Consider the following 21234-nt stretch of genomic DNA (forward strand, 5'->3'; position numbering starts at 1 on the left):
AAACATGATACAAGACAATACCAAATTAGGAGTATGTAAAGGTGTTTGAATGTGCTGGCTGAGAACATAACGTTGTCTACATGTTTTAGTGGTCCTGTGTTTACCTTAAGAGATAAGTTACTAAACAAAGACTATTACAGTGTTTATCATAAATAATTGATCTGTGCATATTGTTATTTTTAAAATTCATGTGCCCGTTTCCACCAAGAACACAATGATACAGTTTTTCGATATTTTTATCATTATAATGATAATGCCAATATATAATGATAATGATAAGGCCCATATATACTGAGTACACTTCACACAGCTCTTATCACTGATGATGCCTTTTATTGTGCACAACCGTTCAGAATTTATGAACCAAAATGAATCCATTCTTAGTCAAACAGGTGCTAGACAGCTCCAGCTACATCTTCTTAAGAGACAAACCGAACGTCGCCAAACATTCACACATCTCAATGCAATGGTTACCAGCTTTCACCATTAAAAAAAGTAAAAAAACAAAATGTAACAAAAAAACGACTAATACAACTACAAATGAAAAAGACAAAGACCAAAGAGCTGAGCAAATTGATCAAATGAGATTATCAACACTGGTTGAGGCGTGCAAAAATGTGAAGTTGATGTGAATCTGTTCTGTCAGTAATACTGCATGTTGGACTACTGCATACATGTGCATTCACATACGTGTGTGACGATGTAAACTGCAGATACGATCACAGTGGGAGTGTATACGTGTTTGTTGGTTATGATATTGACAGAATTGATATCCATCACCACTAGCATTTGTAGTCTGGAAACATGAATGTAGAATAAAAATAAAAAAACATACAAACAAAAAGACGTGTGGCAAATCATAGAGTGCATGCACACCACACACACACACACACACACACACAGAGTCCAGCTTCATCGTATAAAACGATTGACACTTTCACATGAACATGTCAATAATACGACAACATCCACAATCAGAAAGAGAAGGAAACATTACAGACATGTATAATATGATAACGTCATTCGTAATAGTGTAAAGAAACATATAAAAATACAAAAATAGGACGGTTACAATATGAAGATATGAGATACACAGACCACAGCTGCAAACATAACTTTAAAATCCCTTGTCTCTACTCATCAGGTAGTTGCCACTAATTTGTAACAAAACAAAACGGTTATTCCTTCATGTCGTAAATACTTTCTGTGGGTTTGGCCTGATACTAAAACACCCGTACACACACACACACACACAACACATAACACAATCTGAACCGAAATATCAGTTCTGGCATGAACACTGAATACTAAAATGTGTAATGTGATCTCAAGAAAATGATTAATTCAACTCAAAAATACAACACATAATCAGCGTATTGTTTTCCTGGAAAGGAACCAATGTGATTCCCTGCTGCGTTTCCCATTATTTTTTCATTGTCGATTAGTCATACACTCCCATAATTAAGTATTCTCATAAGCATGGCAATGAGATGTGAATGAAACAAGACTACTTTCGCCTGTTAGAAAGGTAGAGTAACTTGTGATATTTTGTGGCAGATGACGAGCACACCCCCAAAGAATAACATGCAAACATCAATTATTGATGACATGACTTCCAGGTTTACAATACATGTTGTCAGAGATGCTTCATACAAAGTAAACAGATTTAATACTAATTTGTAATCTCTTTGTTTTCTCATGCTAAAATCGAATTGTACATTAAAAAAACCCCAGGCCAAACCACTAAAGCTTTCACATTGTCCCAAAAGTAAAACCGACATTCACCCGCACACATACAAAGTAACGATTACAAAGTCAAGTTTCTCTTCGGACTTACTCCAAATCGAGTGCTTCTATTAAAACAAATACAAAGTGATAAAAAGAACATTGATAAAAGAAAACATTAAGTCAGGACTAATTTTGACTTGTATGCTTCATCCCTCCAAAAAGTACGATTCAGGAAACATTCTGAAAGTGCATTTGTTCTTAGTTTTCTTTTGTTTTTGTTTGTTTCCATGTGAGTACCTAACGTACATTGAGATGCTTCTGAAGTGCAGATCACAGGAACCTTGGATCCTGTAGTTCGACTCAAAGTTAAGTGATGTTACTCAAAATGGAGGACAGACAAGGAAATATTGAGCCTTGTATCTGGTACTTGAATGCAGGCTGTTAGGGTCAGGAGTGCTTTTGTTGGGTGTTAACAGGGGTTTGGGTTTAAGACCGTTCCAAAAGTCCAAACAAAGGTCTTTTTTTTTCTGGGGATTTTTTGTCAGTCTTTTTCAAGGTTATCTGTGTTTAGCTTTAGCTATTTATTTTTAATCATGTCATGTTCAAGATGCTGGCAAGAATTCATTTATATCATTTTCTTCCAAAAATGATGAAAGTGACAACAAAGAAGATGTCGCTCCAGTTATCTCTATATCTTTTGCTTTCTATCTCATTTTATTTCTTCTCTGGAATCACTGATCCCCTTTAAATCTCACCCTCTCTTTTACTGTGGTGGAGGCACAGGGGCGTTTGGATAGAGAGAATCCCCTGGTAGTGGAGTGCTGGAATCTGGAGGGAAAAAAACAAAATTATCTATTAGACAATTCTACAAAAATTATATTAGTATAAATATAATTATACATAATACATATATTATATTAAATATAATTATCAGGGCCAAACACAAAAAAGCACAATGAGTTATGCAAGCATGGCTGCGACCTTCATTATTTTATGCAAAATGGCTGAAAAATCATTAATACAATCACTAGTAATACGATTTAATTGCTTGTCAGTTTTGACCAATAGTGGCACAGTTATCAAATTATAATTGTGTGGTCAGTATGAGTTGACAATGACACATACAAAGTTTGGTGTCAATATGCAAAAGTGTTGCAGAGTTACAGCCTCGGAATCAGCTTGGCACCATGCCTTAAAAATTGTTGATGTGTTATGCACGAACAATTTGGTCAATCAAAAAGCTTTTAATAACTGTTATGGTTATATATGTTATGATCTGAGCCAAATTTGGTGAAAATTGGACCAACGGTCTAGGAGGAGTATGAAAAAAATAGGTTTTCAAAGAAATTCAAAATGGCAGACATAATTCGCTCATTGTTCTCTGTATGACTCAAAGAATCTATAAAGACCAGTTTCAAAACTCTAAACTTTTTAAGTACCTTTAGGGCATGGTAGTGATGACACATACCGAGTTTCGTAAAACCTTTCAAGACTAAAAAGTAGTTTGTTGAGGGTTGATTTGTGAAGAAGGACTACTTTGGACAGTTGGTGGCGTTAGAGGGATTAAGCATTTGCTGTGGTGAATGCTGGGACTGTCCTCTATCTGTATGCGAAACTTCACAACTTTTTACAATACGGTTCTATGGGCTGCCATAGACGTCACGAATGAAAGAAGAAGAAGAAGAAGAAAAAGAAAAAGAAGACGACTAATGGATACAATAGACTACTCACCTCCAGTACTTGGCCCCTAATAAGTAATATTATTTATATTAAATTATATAAAATAGAAATATATTTAGCATTATAATAAATAATAGAAAAAATATATATATAAATATATATATATACACACAAATATAAATACAAACAATAAAAAAGTAAATTTATACCTGACAAAAATGGAAAAGAAACAAACACAATGTGACAGAATTAAAATAATAAATGAATCTGATTTTAATAAACATTTCTAAACAATACGAACAATTTTGAACAATTTTAAATGTAAAAGACCAAATTTCATGATGCTCATTCACTTAATTTTTGTATCATATCATTGTCAGAGCAAATACAAAAAACCGTTTACTTTAATTCAGCAAGGACAAAGTAAATTGATCAAAAGTGACAGCAAAAAGTTTTACATTGTTAAAAAAAAGTTCTAAATCAAATAAATGCTGGTCTTTTGATATTCATCAAAAATGCAGAAAAGAATCACGGTTTCCACAAAATATTAGGCAGCACAGCTGTTTTTAACATCGATAATAATAAGAAATGTTTTATGAGCAGCAAATCATCATATTAGAATGATTTTTGAAGGATCATGTGACACTGAAGACTGGAGTAATGAAGCTGAAAATACAGCTTTGCCATCACAGGAATAATATGTATTTTAAAATAAAATTTCACAATATTGTTTTTATTGTAATTTTGTTCAAATAAATGCATCCTTGGAGAGCATTCGAGGCTTTTTCCAAAACCTTTAAAGAAATCGTATCGACCCCAGACTTTCGGACGGTGGCGTATGTACACCCCTACTGGACAGGTACAGTATATATACACAGTATATCACCCTCACAGCGTGTGCACATGTGTCATTACCGTGTGTTGCTCCAGCCTGTGCGTTGGTCGGGGGAGAACTGTGTGAGGCAGGTGGAGGAGCTTCACTGTGGGCATTAGAGGCGGGCACAGGGGCGGGGCTTGCCGTTGGGGGCGGGACAGATGGAGTGACAGGTTGGTGGGGTACAGATGGAGTACTGCCAGACTGGTTGCCAGGCTGGTTGCTATGATGCTGGTGTTGGATCTGCTGGAAGTGTTGCTGTCTGGCCCTCATCTCTGCATACTTCAACTGCTCCATATGAAACGACTGACGATCAGCAAGAAGCTGCTGCCTTTGATACTCCAACTAGAAACATAATATACATATATGCATATTCATATCTAATTCAAGGAACTGTTTTCCTAAAAATATGAAGATTTTAATAATGATGACTTTGATTTTTCTCTGTTCCTCACATTGTTTTTAAAAGACTTGTAATATAGTGCAAAAATAATTTGAATTATTTCTGGAGCTTTACAGCCCCTGGTCACTGTACGATTTCTTTTCCTTATTTTTTCTTATTTTCGGGCAGCAAAAATCATCATTAAAAGAAGATACATTTCATTTAAAAATTAAAATAACTTTTTTTTTTTCAAGGAAATTTGTTTCATTTATTTTTCTTAAATCTGTCTCATACATTTTCATGCTTTTCAAGCCTTTAGAAAATAGAAGGAATTTAAACACATGACAAACAAGCAATTTCAGATGTAACAAGGAGTCTGCACATTTATAATACATTTTAACTTTGGTTTTGATTATTTATATAAAAAAAAAAGATAAAGTGCATTATAATGTACATTATGAATACATTTATATTGCATTACACATAAAGGCTTTAAGTGTAACCAAAAAAAAACGAATAGAAAATTTAAAAAAAAATTTATTAACAGTTATTAAATTATAATAGTTGTTAAAATGTTCTTATACTTGTTTTAAGAATGTTTACTTTTTTACAGGAAAACATTTTTTAATTAGAAAATGTTTTTTTCCCCCCAAATGCATGAAAGAAATAAAATCATCCAGGTTTTGTAAAAATGTTGTTCTTTTAGGCAACAAATCTACAAAGCTTTTGTTATAATTTAATAAACCTGACAAACCACTGAAAGTAAATATATTTGATTATTAAACAAAAACCACATTAACCATGTGACCTTACCGCCTCTCTCTCTCTGTCCATGATGGTCTCCAGCTCTTCAAAGTGTCTGAGTTTGATCTCCAGTTTCTTCATCTGGGTCTCCACCAGCAGAGCCACCAGAGACTTGATCTTCCTCTCCTCCACCGCAGCCAAGTGCTGAAAGGAAAGAAATCAAAGAATATCGGGTTCAGTGTTTAATTTGCAGGAAAGCTGTCTGTTTTCTCACTATGATGCCGCCTTTTCACACACCTTAGCTTTCACGGCAGCAGCAGCAAGCGCCGAAGCAGCAGCAGTGGACAGGTTTCCCTCTCCTACATCTCTCTCCACCTTTGCCTTCTTCTCTCCCTCACTCTCTCCATCCCTCTGACCCTCTTCGGATCCCTCCTTCCGTTCTTTCTCCTTCTCGCCATCGGCTGTAGGGATCCAAAAGAGTTCAGGTAAGTAACTTCACCTCTGTCTCTATATATTCATTAACGGTTAATGAAGACAACACATACAGTGGCAGTTTTGTACATGTCTTCTACAACTGATTGTTTTTTTTATACAAGTGCATTTATATGCATTTTGGGCAAATAATGCATTAGTATATCTGCATCACACTCCACATCTGCATATTTTAACCTTTTATGTCTTCTTATAAGTCCTGTTTTTTTATTCTGCTGGACTTTTATCTTACACATATATTTTATTGCAGTAAACACACCCATTTCTGAGTCTGTTTTCTCCGTCTCTCTGTCTGTCTCCCCTTCTCTCCCTCTCTCTTCCTCTTTCTTGCCGTTCTCTCCTTGTTTTTCTTCCTCCTCACTGGGTCCATCTTTGCTCTCCTAAAATATAAGAGACACAGGAGATGAATGTGTTAATATTAAGAAAATATCATAAATCTCATTTGAACTGAAAGCTGAAATATCTGAGACCGCTATTTCATTTGTCTAATTTAATTCAGATGTATATTTTTAATTACAAATTATATTCATTATTCATTTTTCAAATACTTTAATAAAGTTTGAGGTCAGTAAGATTTTTCAAAGAAATGAATAGTTTTATCAATAAGGACGCAGTGAGTTGATCAAAAGTGACAGATATTTATAATTTTATAATTTCTAATAAGGATTTCTATTTCAAATAAATTATGTTCTAATGAACGTTCTATTGCTATTTTCAACATTGATGATGATATCAAGAAATATTTATTGAGCAGCAAATCAACATATTAGAATGATTTCTGATCATGAGACACTGAAGACTGGAGTCATGGTACTGATATTTTTTATTAATAATGCCATCACTTTAATAATTTAATAATTACTACTACTAATAATTACATTTTAAAATATTTTATGAAATTATTTTAAATTCTAATAACATTTCACAATATTTCTGTTTTTACCGTATTTATCAAATAGATGCATTCTTAGTAAAATAACAAACTTTAAAAAACATTTAAAATTTTACAGATCGTGTGTATGCATGTGTATATGCATATATATATATATATATATACACACACATATATATATTATATATACACATTTTCCAAAATCCTAAAACCCTTTTCCCCATCAGATTTTTAATCTAACATTTTCAATGCAGTCTCAGAGTTTTGGACTACACTGTACATATTTTGTCTGTACACACCTTATTGTCTCTCTTATCTTGGCTGGATTGACCATCACTGCTTTTATTCTCCTCATTTCCATCCTCCGCTGAAAAACAACCATACAAAGTTAAGTTCTCTCACTATTTACTTTAGAGAAAATATGTTTGTTCACTTACCGGGTTTGTCAGAGTCTTCAAGACCGGTTCCTGCGATGCCGCTGCCCTCCAGGCCGTAGAGAGGGTCTGACCTTCCGCTTGCTCTGGCCGCCTCCTCCACTCGACGCACATGAGCCTCCACCAATGCAGCTGGTACCTCCTCCTTCATTCGAGAGAACTCCTCTGAGACAGAGAAGAGAAACATGATGTTCATTTTTCATGTAGAAAAATACAAAATACAACTGCTTTTATGATACATTTTCGCCCTTTTTGGAGCTTGAGCTCAGTTACTATTCACTATTGTTGTATAAAAAAAATACAGTTACAGTCATTTCGAGGGTAAGTATATAATGTTTTTCATTTTTGCTTAAACCATTACTTTAATAATGTAACTTCTCACCAAGCGCAGATTTAGCAGCAGCTGAAGCCACTCGAGGGTCAACCACAGAGGCCAGGAACGCCACAGTGCTCATGACAGGGTTCCCCGCTTGACTGAACGGAACCGGCTGATAGGCTAGCGGGCCCAGGGAGGCGGAGCTTTCTTCCAGGTACGGGTCTTCAATCGGTAGACGCAGGAAGTGGAGAATGCACTCATCCTGTGTGCGGCTGCCCACGTGCTCTGATACTTTATTCCAGTCATCTTTATACATCTCTAGACCCTGAGAACAAACAGGAATCGTTATGTGAGTGTAAAAGAGCGGAAGTCAAGTCAACACTACACAAAATTTGCGGTCAGTAAGATTTGCATTAAATTGATCAGTAAAGACATGCAGTAAAGACATATACAAATAAAATCTATTTCAGATCATTTTAATTCAAAACTTTTTATTTATCAAAGAATCCCAGTTTACACAAATATATTAAATATATATAAGAAATACTAAGCAGCACAATTGTTTTCAACATTAATGATAATATGAAATGTTTCTTGAGCACAAAATCAGCATGTTAGAATGATTTCTGAAAGATCAATGTGACAATTAAAACTGCAGTAATAATGGTGAAAATTCAGCTTTGCCATATCTGTAAAAATTACGTATTAAAATATATTAACATCGAAAACAGTCATTTTAAATTGTAATAATATTTCACAAATTTCAGTATTTTTTAACAATTAAAGCATTTGTGAGCATACGAGACTTTTGAACGGTAGTGTAATATGTAATAAGAAAAAAATAATATTAAATAAGAAAAAAGCATTTTGACTAGTGGTCTCAGATTTTTTATATGTATTAGTGCAGTGCCCGAGCAAAATGCCCTTGTTTTGTGTGTTTTTAGTGATTGTTGGTTTTAGTATGTTTGAGTTGCTGGCCCAAACTCTGAGAAAACGATCACGTTAAACGCACCAGAATAAAATATATGTGCAATGTGCCCGTGTTTTTGTGTGTTTTTAGTAATTGTTGGTCTGGTATGTTTGAGTTGCTGGCCTAAACTCTGAGGAAAACGATAACGTTAAGCGCACCAGAATTAAATATAATATTCAGAATTAAATAGTGTAGCTGAATTACAGATTCAGTTAACATCCACAAATGAATAAGCGCGACGATTCAGGGGAGGTTCAGACCTTGGCTTGAGCAGCTACACAGTGAACTGCGAGAAAACGCTACGGTTTGTGAATAGGCTACTACAAATGATAGCAGTGAATAAAATAGAATATTCAGATATTTTTAATCCCCAACCCTCTAATGTCAGAATGATTATTTTGGGGAGTGGCCACACAGTGTGCAGTGTGAGCCAGCTAGAGCCACAAAAGCCAATGTGTGCTTCTTTTACCGATATATTTAACGATATCTTTTGCATTTCTAATCCAAACAACGTCAAACTCGGCACTGCACTTACATGTGCCCGTAGCAAGTACCTGTCAAGTTTGAAATCCACCGGACTAATGGTTCGAGAGAGATGCGAATAACAGATATGCCGGGTGCAAAATCTGTTTTTGTGTGTTTTTAGTAATTGTTGGTTTGCTATGTTTGAGTTGCTGAATAGCCTAGGCTACTATTACACAGGAGCCTAAACTCTGAGAAAACAATAACGTTAAGCGCACCAGAATAAAATATAATATTCAGAATTAAACAGTGTAGCTGACTTACAGATTCAGTTACATCCACAAATGAATAAGCGCGACGATTCAGGGAGCAGCGACACAGTGAACCCCGAGAAAACGCTACGCTTGAGCAAACAGGTTGTGAATAGGCTACTACAAATGATGGCCGTGAATAAAATATAATATTCAGATAACCACAACCCTCTAATGTCAGAATGTTTATTTTTATCTAAACATCTTCAATGTGTGCTTCTTTTACCGAGATATGCGAATAACAGACACACAGACAGACGTTTCTGTAATTTATAGATAAATGTATGTGTGTCTGTGTATAGGCTATATTATATTTATATATACTGTATATTATACGTGTGTGTACTGTATATTTTTTAATCGCGATTAATCGATTTGACAGTATTTAGGCCTATGTGCAAAATCAGTTTTTGTGTGTGTTTTTAGTAATTGTTGGTTTAGTGTGTTTGAGTGATCATTGTTACAATTAAACAGCAAAAGTTCAGTGAAATTTTTATTTGTGCATGGTAGAAAGCAAATACGGATACTGACATAATGACATACAATAAATATGGAAAATTGAACTACCGGTACATATATAACTAACTACTGACAACCAACTACTTCTGAATAACTACAATATTCAGAAGTAAACAGTGTAGCTGACTTAATGTTTAGCTGACAGAATGTTTATTTTTAAACCACAATTTTAAACCACAACCCTCTCTAATGTCAGAATGTTTATTTTTAAACCACAACTTCAATGTGTGCTTCTTTTACCGATATATTTGACGATATCTCTTGCATTTCTAATCCACAAAACGTCAAACTCGGCACTGCACTTACTCGTGCCCGTAGCAAGACACCTGTCAAGTTTGAAACCCATCGGACTAAAGGTTCGAGAGATATGCGATTATCAGACACACACACACAGACAGACAGACAGACAGACAGACACACAGACAGACGTTTCTGTAATTTATAGATAGATATACAGTACCTCCAGCAGTAGCAACGTCTCCTGGTCCGTCCATTCCCGAGTGGCACTGGCAGCATTTTTATTCTGTGCAATGAGAAAAGAAGGTCCTTAATCTTTCTCACAGTGATCAAAATCATCTTCATTTTTCAAAACTCCTTTCAACCTCACACATTCTCACACTATCTCTACACCATGTGTGATATTTAATGGGCGGCTCTTACTTTAACTGGACCACTCTTCTTACTGTACACATCTGTCCTCAACCCAAAGTTCTGTAAGTCGGCAGGTTTGTCCTTCACTTTGTCCGGGAATGAGAGCATCTGTTGAGAAGATGAAGTCTGGAGGGAACGAAGAGGATGGAAAGTGTGTTTTTAAGGGCTATCGCAGAAAAGAAAGTACAAATAAGTAATCTAAGAAATAATAAAAATTCGAAATGTTTGGATGACACCTCTAGCAAGAATACATGTGTTTTATTTTACCTGGGATGCTTTAGGTTGTAATGGTACCAGACTTGATGGAGTATCTGCCAGTACGTGAAAGTGTGAGGTGGGTGGAGGCCCCATGGGAGTGGGCCGACTTTCTGAATCCACCTGATAGTTAATCAAGCCCCACTGTTCCAGAAACGCATGGACTCTGTTCACACACACACACTTTCACAGTCAAAATTCATCAAAATCAAAAAGAACAATGCATATATAATATAAACAGGTATTTTAGAGGTGTAATTCTTTTCCCAGACCTCATAATGGCACAAACATCTCCAGCCAGGTTTCTACGGCAAGCTGTGGAGGTCAAATACTCTTGTGGGTTCAGTCTGTACGTGTCGATCATGAAGTTACGGTATGCCAGATAACTGTAACACAGCAAAGTGTGAAGATGAAACGGGGTGGATACAGCTAATTAAAATACCCCTATTATACTTGTTATATTACCTTTCATGCAGTATCTAATATAGCTGTTTGTGAATGTAAAAGGTCTGCAAAGTTTTAAAGATCAAAGTGCACAAAAAATAAAGTTATTGTTTCCTAAAGGAAAAAATAGACTCCAAAACAAAATTAATAACGTTCAAAATAGCATAATACAGGGATTTTAGGGAAGGTCAATAGAGATACATTCAAATCAATCTTTGTGTATATGTTCACCAGCAGAAATTCTTACATTTCAGGAGTCTTCGACTTGTTCTTCCCATTGAAAAACTCAGGCAGTGCTCTGCGCTCTATAGCATGGACACTAAAAGAGACAGAAATAGACTGTTACATTCAGACTCTTGCTTTTTCTATAGTCACAAAACAGAATTGTCAATTGCTTCCTATCTAAATGGGCGATTCCTGATGAGAATATGTTTCAAAGCTATGTGTGTGTAGTCGCAGTACCTGTTATAGTCAAACCAAGCAGCATAGCTAGGGATAATGATATGATGGGTCTGTTCAGTGACATTATCCTCATGAAGATCCGATCCCTTCACCGGTTCTCCTTTCACACTCTGGGAACCTTCTTCTTCCTCCTAGAAACACACAAACATAAAGCTAACCATGAATGCTGCTCATGAAATACAGTGGGATTTAAACATCTGACACCATATTGATAACCTAGTCTAATTTAAATCTGGAAATTAGCTAAATGTTAAGATTTTGATCAATTTCAATCTTTCAAATTAAAGGTTAACAGTCAAATCCTGTTGTACTACCTTATGGAGTTCATACAATTAGAGATACTAAGAAATTCTTAATTTTTTCTGTAATATTTTCTCTCAAGTTGTTATGATTCTTTAATCTATATATAAAAAAATTCAATTAATAATAAATTAACATGTACTATTTGTTTATCCATTATTTAAGTATTACATAATAAAAAATACATTTCCATTAAATGAAAAAAAACAACAACTGCAAAATAGAAGCATGGTTATTATTTGGTCTCAGATCCAACAGTATATATCAAAAATTTACTGAAACTTGTGAGCATAAAAACTGTAAAATGTGGTTCATATAATTGCTGCTATACCTTTCCAACAGTCTCCATTGATTCATCCTCTTGCTCATCTAGGTGTGATAGCAGAAGAAGAAAAAACTCAGAGTTTAATTAATTTTGCACATACACTTATACTTTATAGTACAAAAAAATGCATTGTTAATTAGCACAGAAAGCTGAAGTGTGTGCTTTTCATGTGCCCGTCATTTAAATGCTTCCTCCTATTCCAGCTCAATGTGCGAAGACAGCTTTAAGCAGACATTCATAGGTTGATATCCTTTATTTTCACAATTCCACTTGGTGCCATTAATGGCACAGAAAAGACACACTTCACCTTTCGGTCAGTCTGAGTGGCAGGTGTGTTAGAGACAGAAGCTACTGTAGAGACATACCCAGGTCAGTCATAGTGCCTCCTTTCACAGGAGTAGAATCTGAATCCTTCTTAGTCACTACACACACAAATATCAAGATTACACACAATAGAGACTAAATTGTTAGGTAAAAAGATGTGTGTGAATTTACCTGTTTTAGGTAGTGTAGCTTCCTCCACTGCAGGCACAGGTGAGGGTTCATCTAACTCTTTAGTCAGATCTTCCTGTTCTTCCTCTCTCTGTCCTCTTTTGGACTTAGTGTAGGGTGTAGTGGGCCTGAAACACGCACGCACACACACACACACACACACACACACACACACACACACACACACACACACACACACACACACACACACACACACACACACACACACACACACACACACACACACACACACACACACACACACACACAGGTTCGTACAAAAACAAACACACACACACACACACACAGGTTCGTACAAAAACACACCGAGAGTGTCATCTTTGCATTTCCAGTGCATCCATTGATTTAAAAAAATAACATGCCAGATCTTAATTACATTATTTGATAGATCTATTTTGTGTGTAATGCCAAACATTATTTAGCACACAAACTTAAATTCTTCCAGTATTCTAAAATATCATGCTTTTAGTGTTTTTAAATGCTTAATGCATTTTCTGACAAAATGCTGAATTTTGATTTAGATGCCCCGTTTTTATCTTTCTCAAATAATTTCTTCTCAATATTTTTTCATTGTTTCAAAATATTCTTTATGTAACATGTCTTGAAAATTCCGTTTAAAGTTATTTAAATTTATATAGGGATAAGAGTTTATGAACTGAAATCCCCATATTTGTTAGCCACTAATCTGAATATTAAGGGCAGACACTTCCTCCTACGGTGGATACGGCCCTGGTACTTTGGGCCTGTGATGTGAAAATAAGATTTCATATAATTCATACATTTAAATACATCTAAAAAATAAATAAATTTCAGAAATTCTCTGAAACAAATATCACTGTTTCATGAGAATCAATGGTTTAAGATTCCATAATAAAAAATACCCTTTCTTGGTGTTTTTCTTCTTGCTCTCCTGTGGTGGAGGGGTAGGAGATGGAGACGGGGAGCGTTTCCTCTTTTTGGCACTGCTGGGTTTTTTATCCCTCCTTTCATCTGGAGTGCTCACTTCATCTGTGAGAGTCTTTGCTGAAATCCTCTTCCTCCTCGGTCCTCCCTCTCCCACCTCATAGTCTTCCTCATTCATCCACTCATTAAACTGATCCAGGTCCAGAATCCACTTGGCATGTACCTACACACACAAACACATAAACTTGTATTCAGGTGATAAATGGCTGGATTCCTCAGATAACCATCAGCTAATCAGTGGTTTTATAAAAAAAACATGAAAGGCAGAGAGAGCATGTGCAAGACAAAAGAGACAAAGAAAAAGAGAGGTAAAGGACTGGAGACAGATGGAGAGAGGTAAGGGGGGGTTTCTAACCTTCCTGGGCTTCTCAGCGATGGGCGGATCCTCCACAGCAGCCTCCACCTCACTGGCTGAGATCCATGTGTCATAACTGCATCATGAACACAGCACATTAATCCTGCATTCATATACACACCTGAACTGTGTGTGTGCATGTGTGTGTGTGTGTGTGTCTGTGTGTGTGTGTGTGTGTGTGTGTGTGTGTGTGTGTTTGTGTGTGTGTGCGTGTGTGTGTGTGTGTGTGTGTGTGTGTGTGTGTTCACCTATCAGGCCAGTAGCCCCAATGTAGCAGCATCTGTTTGTCTCTCTTCAGTACAGGACGGACCCACTCCTCTGAAAACCAAACACATACCAATTACAATATTACTGCAGAAAACCATTCTTCTTTTTAAATGGAGGGGTATAAATGGGGCTAAAAGCCTTGACAAACAGGCCTTTATAGTTAATTTTGGGAGAAAACAAGAGGAACATTTTACCCTAGGGGGGTGTTTAGCCACGTTGTACCCTACACATGTGTGTGAACTGTGAATGTATATTTTTACACTATGAACAACACACAGCAGAACGTACCATCCTCCAGACTAGCAGGAATAGGGACCACTACATGAGAGCTAGAAAGCTTATCTTCAGTCACAGACCCCTAAAACACACACATACATGTCAAATAAGATGTCATTTCTTGATTTATATTGACTTCAAAGAAATAAAGTATTGAAATATGGACTGGCCGATATTTAAAACATCAAAATCATAAAAATGACAACGATCTTTTTAATCATGCAAATATAAACTTAAGCGACATTGTAAATAAAGCTGTATCAGTAGGGTGGTTTTATACCTTAACTTTTAATGTATTTCAGGGCATATGATATATTATATATATCTATATATAGCTATATTTATACCATGGTCTGTCAGAATACTCGATTCCGATTGGCTGGAAGGTGTGCTATAAAGCTGTATAATGCACAAGTCAATTTAGTCACCATACTAGATTAATGCACTGATCTCACTGAAGCACACACACACGACAAAGAGATCGGAGATTGTGCACACATAAAACCTTGTTGTCAATGCTTCCCCGTAAGTTTTATTAATAAGTTAACTTCGCAACTGACTCGCTACATTTTATTACTCAACAAGGAGGTTGTAAATAATGTAACTGTTTTTGAAGTAATTAAACTTACAGCTTCTATGCTTGTAGAGAGATGCTGCTTAGATGCAGGTAATCGCAGCTCTCTCTCTCTGTCTGATGTGATATCAATATGTTTCTTATCTATATGAGATATATATTGAATATTATAAAAAGTAAAAAAAAAACACTGAAATGAATAAATGAGTAAAATACTAAAAATATATACTTTTTAAAAATACATTATCCAGCCATAACTAGATTGCCTTTGTAACAACTCAAACTAATGGTTTTTGGAAGTACCTGGTGTCGTTTGATGATGTCCTTCAGTTTTCCCAGTAGCTTGGGCTCTATCTCTGAACTCAGGTAAATCACAGGTCGGGACAAACAGTTATTCTACAAAGGAAAAAACACATCATTATTCAATCTCACATATGCACATATTAATAAATCCAACCATTTGATGACTGCAAGTAAATGTTCATCTGACTGGATGACTGTGTGTGTGAAATTGTGTGTTTGATACACACCTGTACCAAAGATTTCTCTATAGTCATGAACATTTCAACATTGCGGTCCATTCTCGAAGGGTTCTGGAAGTCAAATCTCCTCCTGATGAATACAAAAGTGAACAGCTAATGAGTATGAATTAGGTTTTTGATCCGTAATCATTGAAGTGGCACTTTATGTATCAGCGGTAAGTACTTTAACACTACAGGATTACTACACTAATATAAAGTTGAAATGCAGCAACATAAAAATGTCATGCAGAATCTATTCAGGAGCATAAGGACCAATTGACACCATGATGGAGGCGAATCACGACTCTCTTGGTGAGTGTCTCATAAGGTTAAATGTCAGAGAAATTATACAACAACTGATTAAGCCACTCAAATAAGTGGCAAACATACATGTTAAATTAATAAATTCTTAAGTAGTCCACATAATGAATATATTTTACAAGACATCCTACCTATAACCTACAGCATATAAGTGGCTGAGGATGGTGTCTCATGGAAAAACATTTTTGCAATCATCCTAAAATAAAAATCTAAAATATTTTGTTGATTTTTTTTTTTTAATAATAATTATAATAATAATAATAGTACTGACATTTCTTCATGGTAAAGTATGAAGGCATTCTAGACATTCTAAAAGTGCTATACAAATAAATTTGACTGGACTTGATTTATATATATACCAGTGACCCAAAACATTATAAACACCTGCCTAATATACTATTGGTCCTCTGTATGCTGCCAAAACAGAGCCGACCCGCTAAGGCATGGATTCTACAAGACCCCTGAAGGTGTCCTGTGGTTTCAATCACCAACACGTTACCAGCAGATCCTTCAAGTCCTGTAGGCTGTGAAGTGGAGCTGCCATGGATCAAACTTGTTGGTCCAGCACATCCCACAGATGTTCAATTGGATTAAGATCTGGGGAATTTTGAGGTCAGGGCAACACTTACATCATCTCTTCATCATGGTCCTCAAAACATTCCTGAACAATGGGTGCAGTGTGGCAGGGTGCTTTTATCCTGCTGAAAGAGGTCACTTCCACCAGGGAACGCCATTGTCAAGAAGGGGTGTACCTGGTCTGCAAGAATGTTTAGGTCGGTGGCATGTGTCCAATTTGTATGCACATTAATGGCCGGACCCAGGGTTTCCCAGTAAAACATTGCCCAGAGCATCACACTCCCCCTGCTGGCTTACTATTGTCCCACAGTGCATCTTGGTGCCATCACTTCACTTCCCTAGGTTAACGGCACACAAGTACAGAGCCGTCCGCAGGTTGTAAAAGAACACGGAACCCATCGGACCAGTCAACCTTCTTTCACTGCTCAGTCCAGTCCCGACGCTTGCGTGCCTATTGTTTTTGTTGACAATTTTAACATTGTCCGGGAAGCAGACACACTCGTCAGTTAAAATCTAGATTAAAAAAATCTCTTCATCCTGGCATACACGTAGAACACTATACATTCCTATTATTCAAATCAGTTAAATAATTTTTAGGCTGCATAAATTATGTCAGCCGGAACCGGGAACACTTCCTATAACACCTGATGTACTCGCTGCATCATAAAAAGAATGGCATCTGCGCTAATTTTAGTCTTTCTGTTTATTCTGAGGTTAACTGTAATCAGCCGGACCCGGGCCTTATCCAGATCAGATGGTGGACCTGCGCCTAGACACGACCACAACGCATCCCTGAAGTGTCAGCAGAGATTGTGTCAACTAGAAACAAGTGCCCTGTGAAGGCCTCATCGACACGACAGCCAGTGGCACTGATTCTCAACAAACCCGTCTCCATACGCGAGTGATGACTCCGATCTTCAAACAGATGAACTGCATAATATAATGTTCCGATCCAATCTGACCTCTGACCTGTAATGCTGCCTGAATCATAATCATACACTGTTCGTTCGTTGGCCAGAGAAGAAATGCTCCCGCAACTGAGCCTGGTTTCTCTCAAGGTTTTTTTCTCCATTCTGTCACCTCATGGAGTTTTAGTTCCTTGCCACTGTCGCCTTTCGCTTTTGGCTTGCATAGTTGGGGACATTTAATTTTATATTTTACAATATTATTACAACATTTTTTTCTGTTATCTCTGTAAAGCTGCTTTGAAACAATCTGCATTGTAAAAAGCGCTATATAAATAAATAAAGGTGACTATTGTAGGCGTTTTCACCGGTGGCCAGGGGTTATTATAGGCACTCTGATTGGTCTGCGATACACTGTGCATTGGAACATTCCTCCCATAGCCATAATTAATATTTTGTGTGATTTGTGCCACAATAGACCTTCTGTTGGCTCGGATCAGACAGGATAGCCTTCGTTTCCCTCATGCATCTATGAGCCTTGGGCACCCAACACCCTGTCAATGGTTTGTGCTTTCAAACCACTGCTGACTGGGAGCAACCCACAAGCCTTGCCATTTCAGGGATACTCTGACCCAGTCGCCTTGCCATAACAATTTGGCCCTAGCTTGTCATAGTCGCTCAGATCTTTATTCCTGGCCATTTCTCCTGCATCCAACATGTTGATTATGAGAACTGATTGTTTGCTTACCATCTAATCTACCCAGACCTTAATATGTGGCCTTCTTAGGAGATAATGAACAATGTTCGCTTCACCCATGACTGGTCATAATGTTTTGGCTCAGCAGTGTGTGTGTGTATATATATATATATATATATATATATATATATATATATATATATATAAACCAAAAATATAATTTTTAATTTTCATTACTCATTTACATTTAATTTCCATAATTATAGTGTCAATTAAATAATAAAGAGGAGTTAAAGAAAGAGAGGGAGACAGAGGACCATTACCATCCTTGATCACTCTTAAACTTGTAGGCAGCAGCCAGAATATGACACAGGGCTCCTCCAGTTTTGAAATCCACAAAACACTTCATCTACGGGAGAGAGGAGAGCATCATCAGAAATCACTGAAAGAACTGATTACTTTAATGCATTCAACTCAAAACTGTTATGAAAGAAGGCTTTTGTGAGTACCGGTAGTTTAGTAAGGGGAGGGTTGCTGACATGTCGGCCAAACACTTCCTCCTGAAATTGAAGCAGTTGAACCACCAGACTCGACAAAGATTTATTGGTGGGGGGCTCTGCTTGAATATACTAGAAAGAACCACAGAAAGTTTAAGGAGCTAGACACCATAATAAAAGGAACATACATAAGGATTCATCACAGAGCAATTGCCTACAAAGGCTAAGTGCAGTAACTACACAAACAAAGAAACAGAGAAAAAGGCCTTTAAAGTTTTTTATACTAGCCAGTCAAACATGTTATGGGTAGATTATTGGTAATGCATCTCCGAAACGGGACATAATTTAACCCAGATATTTTTTCACAAGACAGAACAAATGTCATAAAGCCCATTATAAGTCTTACCTAATTGTTGACCAAATGTGTAGTTACTGCGCTTTGCCTTTGTAGGGCATCAACCAGGCAGATTAATCATTCATTATTTGGCCATTCTGATTTATCAGAATTATATTGTGTTCATTTTTGTGACCATTGCAATCATTATGTTATGTATACTGTGGGGCTCAAATTTTCATTAAAATTTAATGCTGATAATATAATTCATGAAAAGTATATATTAAATCTAGACAAATTAAAAATAAATACACTTTCTGTAAGATTTCAAAGTCATTGATCTAAAAACACATGGACATGCTTGATCTGTCAGCTTTCCTCCATACATAAATGGAACATCTACATTTATCACAATCTGCATCACTTGACTATTTAAAAAATGTTAAAATCAGTACCTTTAAATGACATAAAAATGAAGGATGCTCTGAGCAAGATGTAAATGACTGAACATCAATGCATCCTCATCCTCAAACGCTGTGATGACAGTGAATATATTTTATAAATAAGTTTCATATTTTTTATTTAAAATTTTAACTCATTAATTTATGTTTCTGTATTATTGTAACCTTAATTTCATAATACTATTATTGCAACAATTCCAGTGTAAACGCATTAAATTTAGGTTTCCTTTGAACTAGATTAGGCTATATAAAAGGACGTTTTATATTACCTCATATATGAAATGCATTAACAATTGAATGCAACTGAGGTGTTTTGTTAAAGGGAAATTAGATTTCGTTGCACACTGTAGTCGAATTCCACATATTGTTTTATCGTATCAATTCATTTCCAAGTATAAATTATACAGAGAAAAAATATGTTTCACATCCGAGTGTGAATTTCTCATCGCCTGTATCACATTGCTGCTTTTTACAAGCACAGCGCGCGAGATTTGGCTACACATCTGGATTCACACACACTTGCGCCGCCAATACCGCAGCCCCGTTACACGAGCTGGCCTTTCCAGAATAAAAGAGAAAGGCCATTCATAAAAACCTATTAGAAAATGTCTAATGACTAGCCAGAGATTTAGAAACGACATCAGATATTGAAGATGAAGCCGATTCTTGGGTACGTCTTAAGACTTTTCTCAAGACGCGCATGCAGCATCTTCTATTGTCTGAGACGCGTCAGACTGTGGATTTTAAACAGCTGGATTTCTCTCCATCTCCTTTCCTGCCCTCCCCTCTCCATTCTGCCTACCCGCATCGAGTCTGTCCTTTCCTGCACAAATAACTCAATGACCGTTCGTGCTGGTTACAAATAAACGAATGGTACCTTTTTATAATTCTTGCCCAGCCAAACCCGGACATTGTCGAACTGCGAGACGGTATCAGACGCTTCGAAATATTTTACATTCGGGCCGCCGTCTTTCTTCCGTACCGCCATCTTTGTCTGCTCTAAAGTTTTACCACCCACCGCCCCCTGGCGGTCATTTGTTTTTTTGCTAGAAAGGACCCCCATTCTGGCTCAAATTCTAGGTTTACGCTTCTATTGGAGCTTTGAGAAAACTTGAGCCAAAATGGCGGACAAGGGGACCAGTGACTTCCCTGGATCCCAACCCCCTTCTCCAAATAGTGAATCACATCTCCACATTGAGCTTTGCACAATAGATTGTGGTAAAACTCGTAGTTTAGTAACCTTGATGGCCCTCTACCACCTGGTTTAAAGTAGCCTAATATTTCTCTTAAGCTGTAAAAATGGAAAGGCAATTCAACCAAATCACTTGATTTTCTAACGCTCAATAACAGTCTAGGCTACTTACCACACACCAGCAAACAGCAAGTAATTTTGAATGCCTAGTGGAACGGCTGAGCTGGTGCCGTGATGAGCAGGAACGAAATTTGTCTGTTAACATCCCATAAATGCTATAACTCACGATGTTGTTAAACTGGATGCACTTGACCATCTCGAACTTTTCAAGTTCAAGTCCAGTCTTCAAATAGCAATACCTAAAAGTATCCAATAGGTGTCGCTGCTGTCTAAAGTAAAGTTGTCAGTGCTGCGTTTGGCTTTCTTATAGCTGGTTGTTTGGTAAGTATCTATCTGTCTGTCTGTCTGTCTGCCTGCCTGTCTATCTATCTATCTATCTATCTATCTATCTATCTATCTATCTATCTATCTATCTATCTAT

General features: G+C 36.6%; 1 protein-coding gene across 1 annotated transcript; it reads right to left on the bottom strand.

The window, feature by feature from the left end:
• Positions 1–313: 313 nt before the first annotated feature.
• smarcc2 (SWI/SNF related BAF chromatin remodeling complex subunit C2) lies at positions 314–20528 on the bottom strand. Its single transcript, XM_077198339.1, has 26 exons — positions 20379–20528; positions 18719–18838; positions 18533–18618; positions 15720–15801; positions 15493–15585; positions 14628–14697; positions 14321–14390; positions 14073–14148; positions 13636–13880; positions 12737–12861; positions 12607–12663; positions 12248–12285; positions 11617–11747; positions 11402–11473; positions 10983–11096; positions 10723–10876; positions 10465–10581; positions 10265–10327; positions 7609–7867; positions 7230–7391; positions 7092–7159; positions 6160–6280; positions 5706–5869; positions 5478–5612; positions 4324–4627; positions 314–2556 (listed from the first exon to the last, which is right to left on the bottom strand). The coding sequence occupies exons 1-26, from the start codon at positions 20487–20489 to the stop codon at positions 2492–2494; spliced, it is 3102 nt and encodes a 1033-aa protein (XP_077054454.1). The 5' UTR covers positions 20490–20528; the 3' UTR covers positions 314–2491.
• Positions 20529–21234: the final 706 nt, after the last annotated feature.

This window comes from Siphateles boraxobius, unplaced genomic scaffold (genome assembly GCF_051911475.1).
Source record: "Siphateles boraxobius isolate OS27281-9 unplaced genomic scaffold, OSU_SipBor_1 41, whole genome shotgun sequence".
In the NCBI taxonomy this organism is placed as follows: Eukaryota; Metazoa; Chordata; class Actinopteri; order Cypriniformes; family Leuciscidae; genus Siphateles; species Siphateles boraxobius.

Bases quoted from the DNA above. Each gene is read 5' to 3' on its own strand.
- smarcc2 (XM_077198339.1), bottom strand. From the start codon at position 20,489: ATGGCGGTACGGAAGAAAGACGGCGGCCCGAATGTAAAATATTTCGAA. The intron at 14,391-14,627 runs GTACGTTCTGCT...TTTGGTTTTCAG, and splicing joins TCCTGCTAGTCTGGAGGATG to AGGAGTGGGTCCGTCCTGTA. The intron at 4,628-5,477 runs GTAAGGTCACAT...TTATGTTTCTAG, and splicing joins TGGACAGAGAGAGAGAGGCG to TTGGAGTATCAAAGGCAGCA.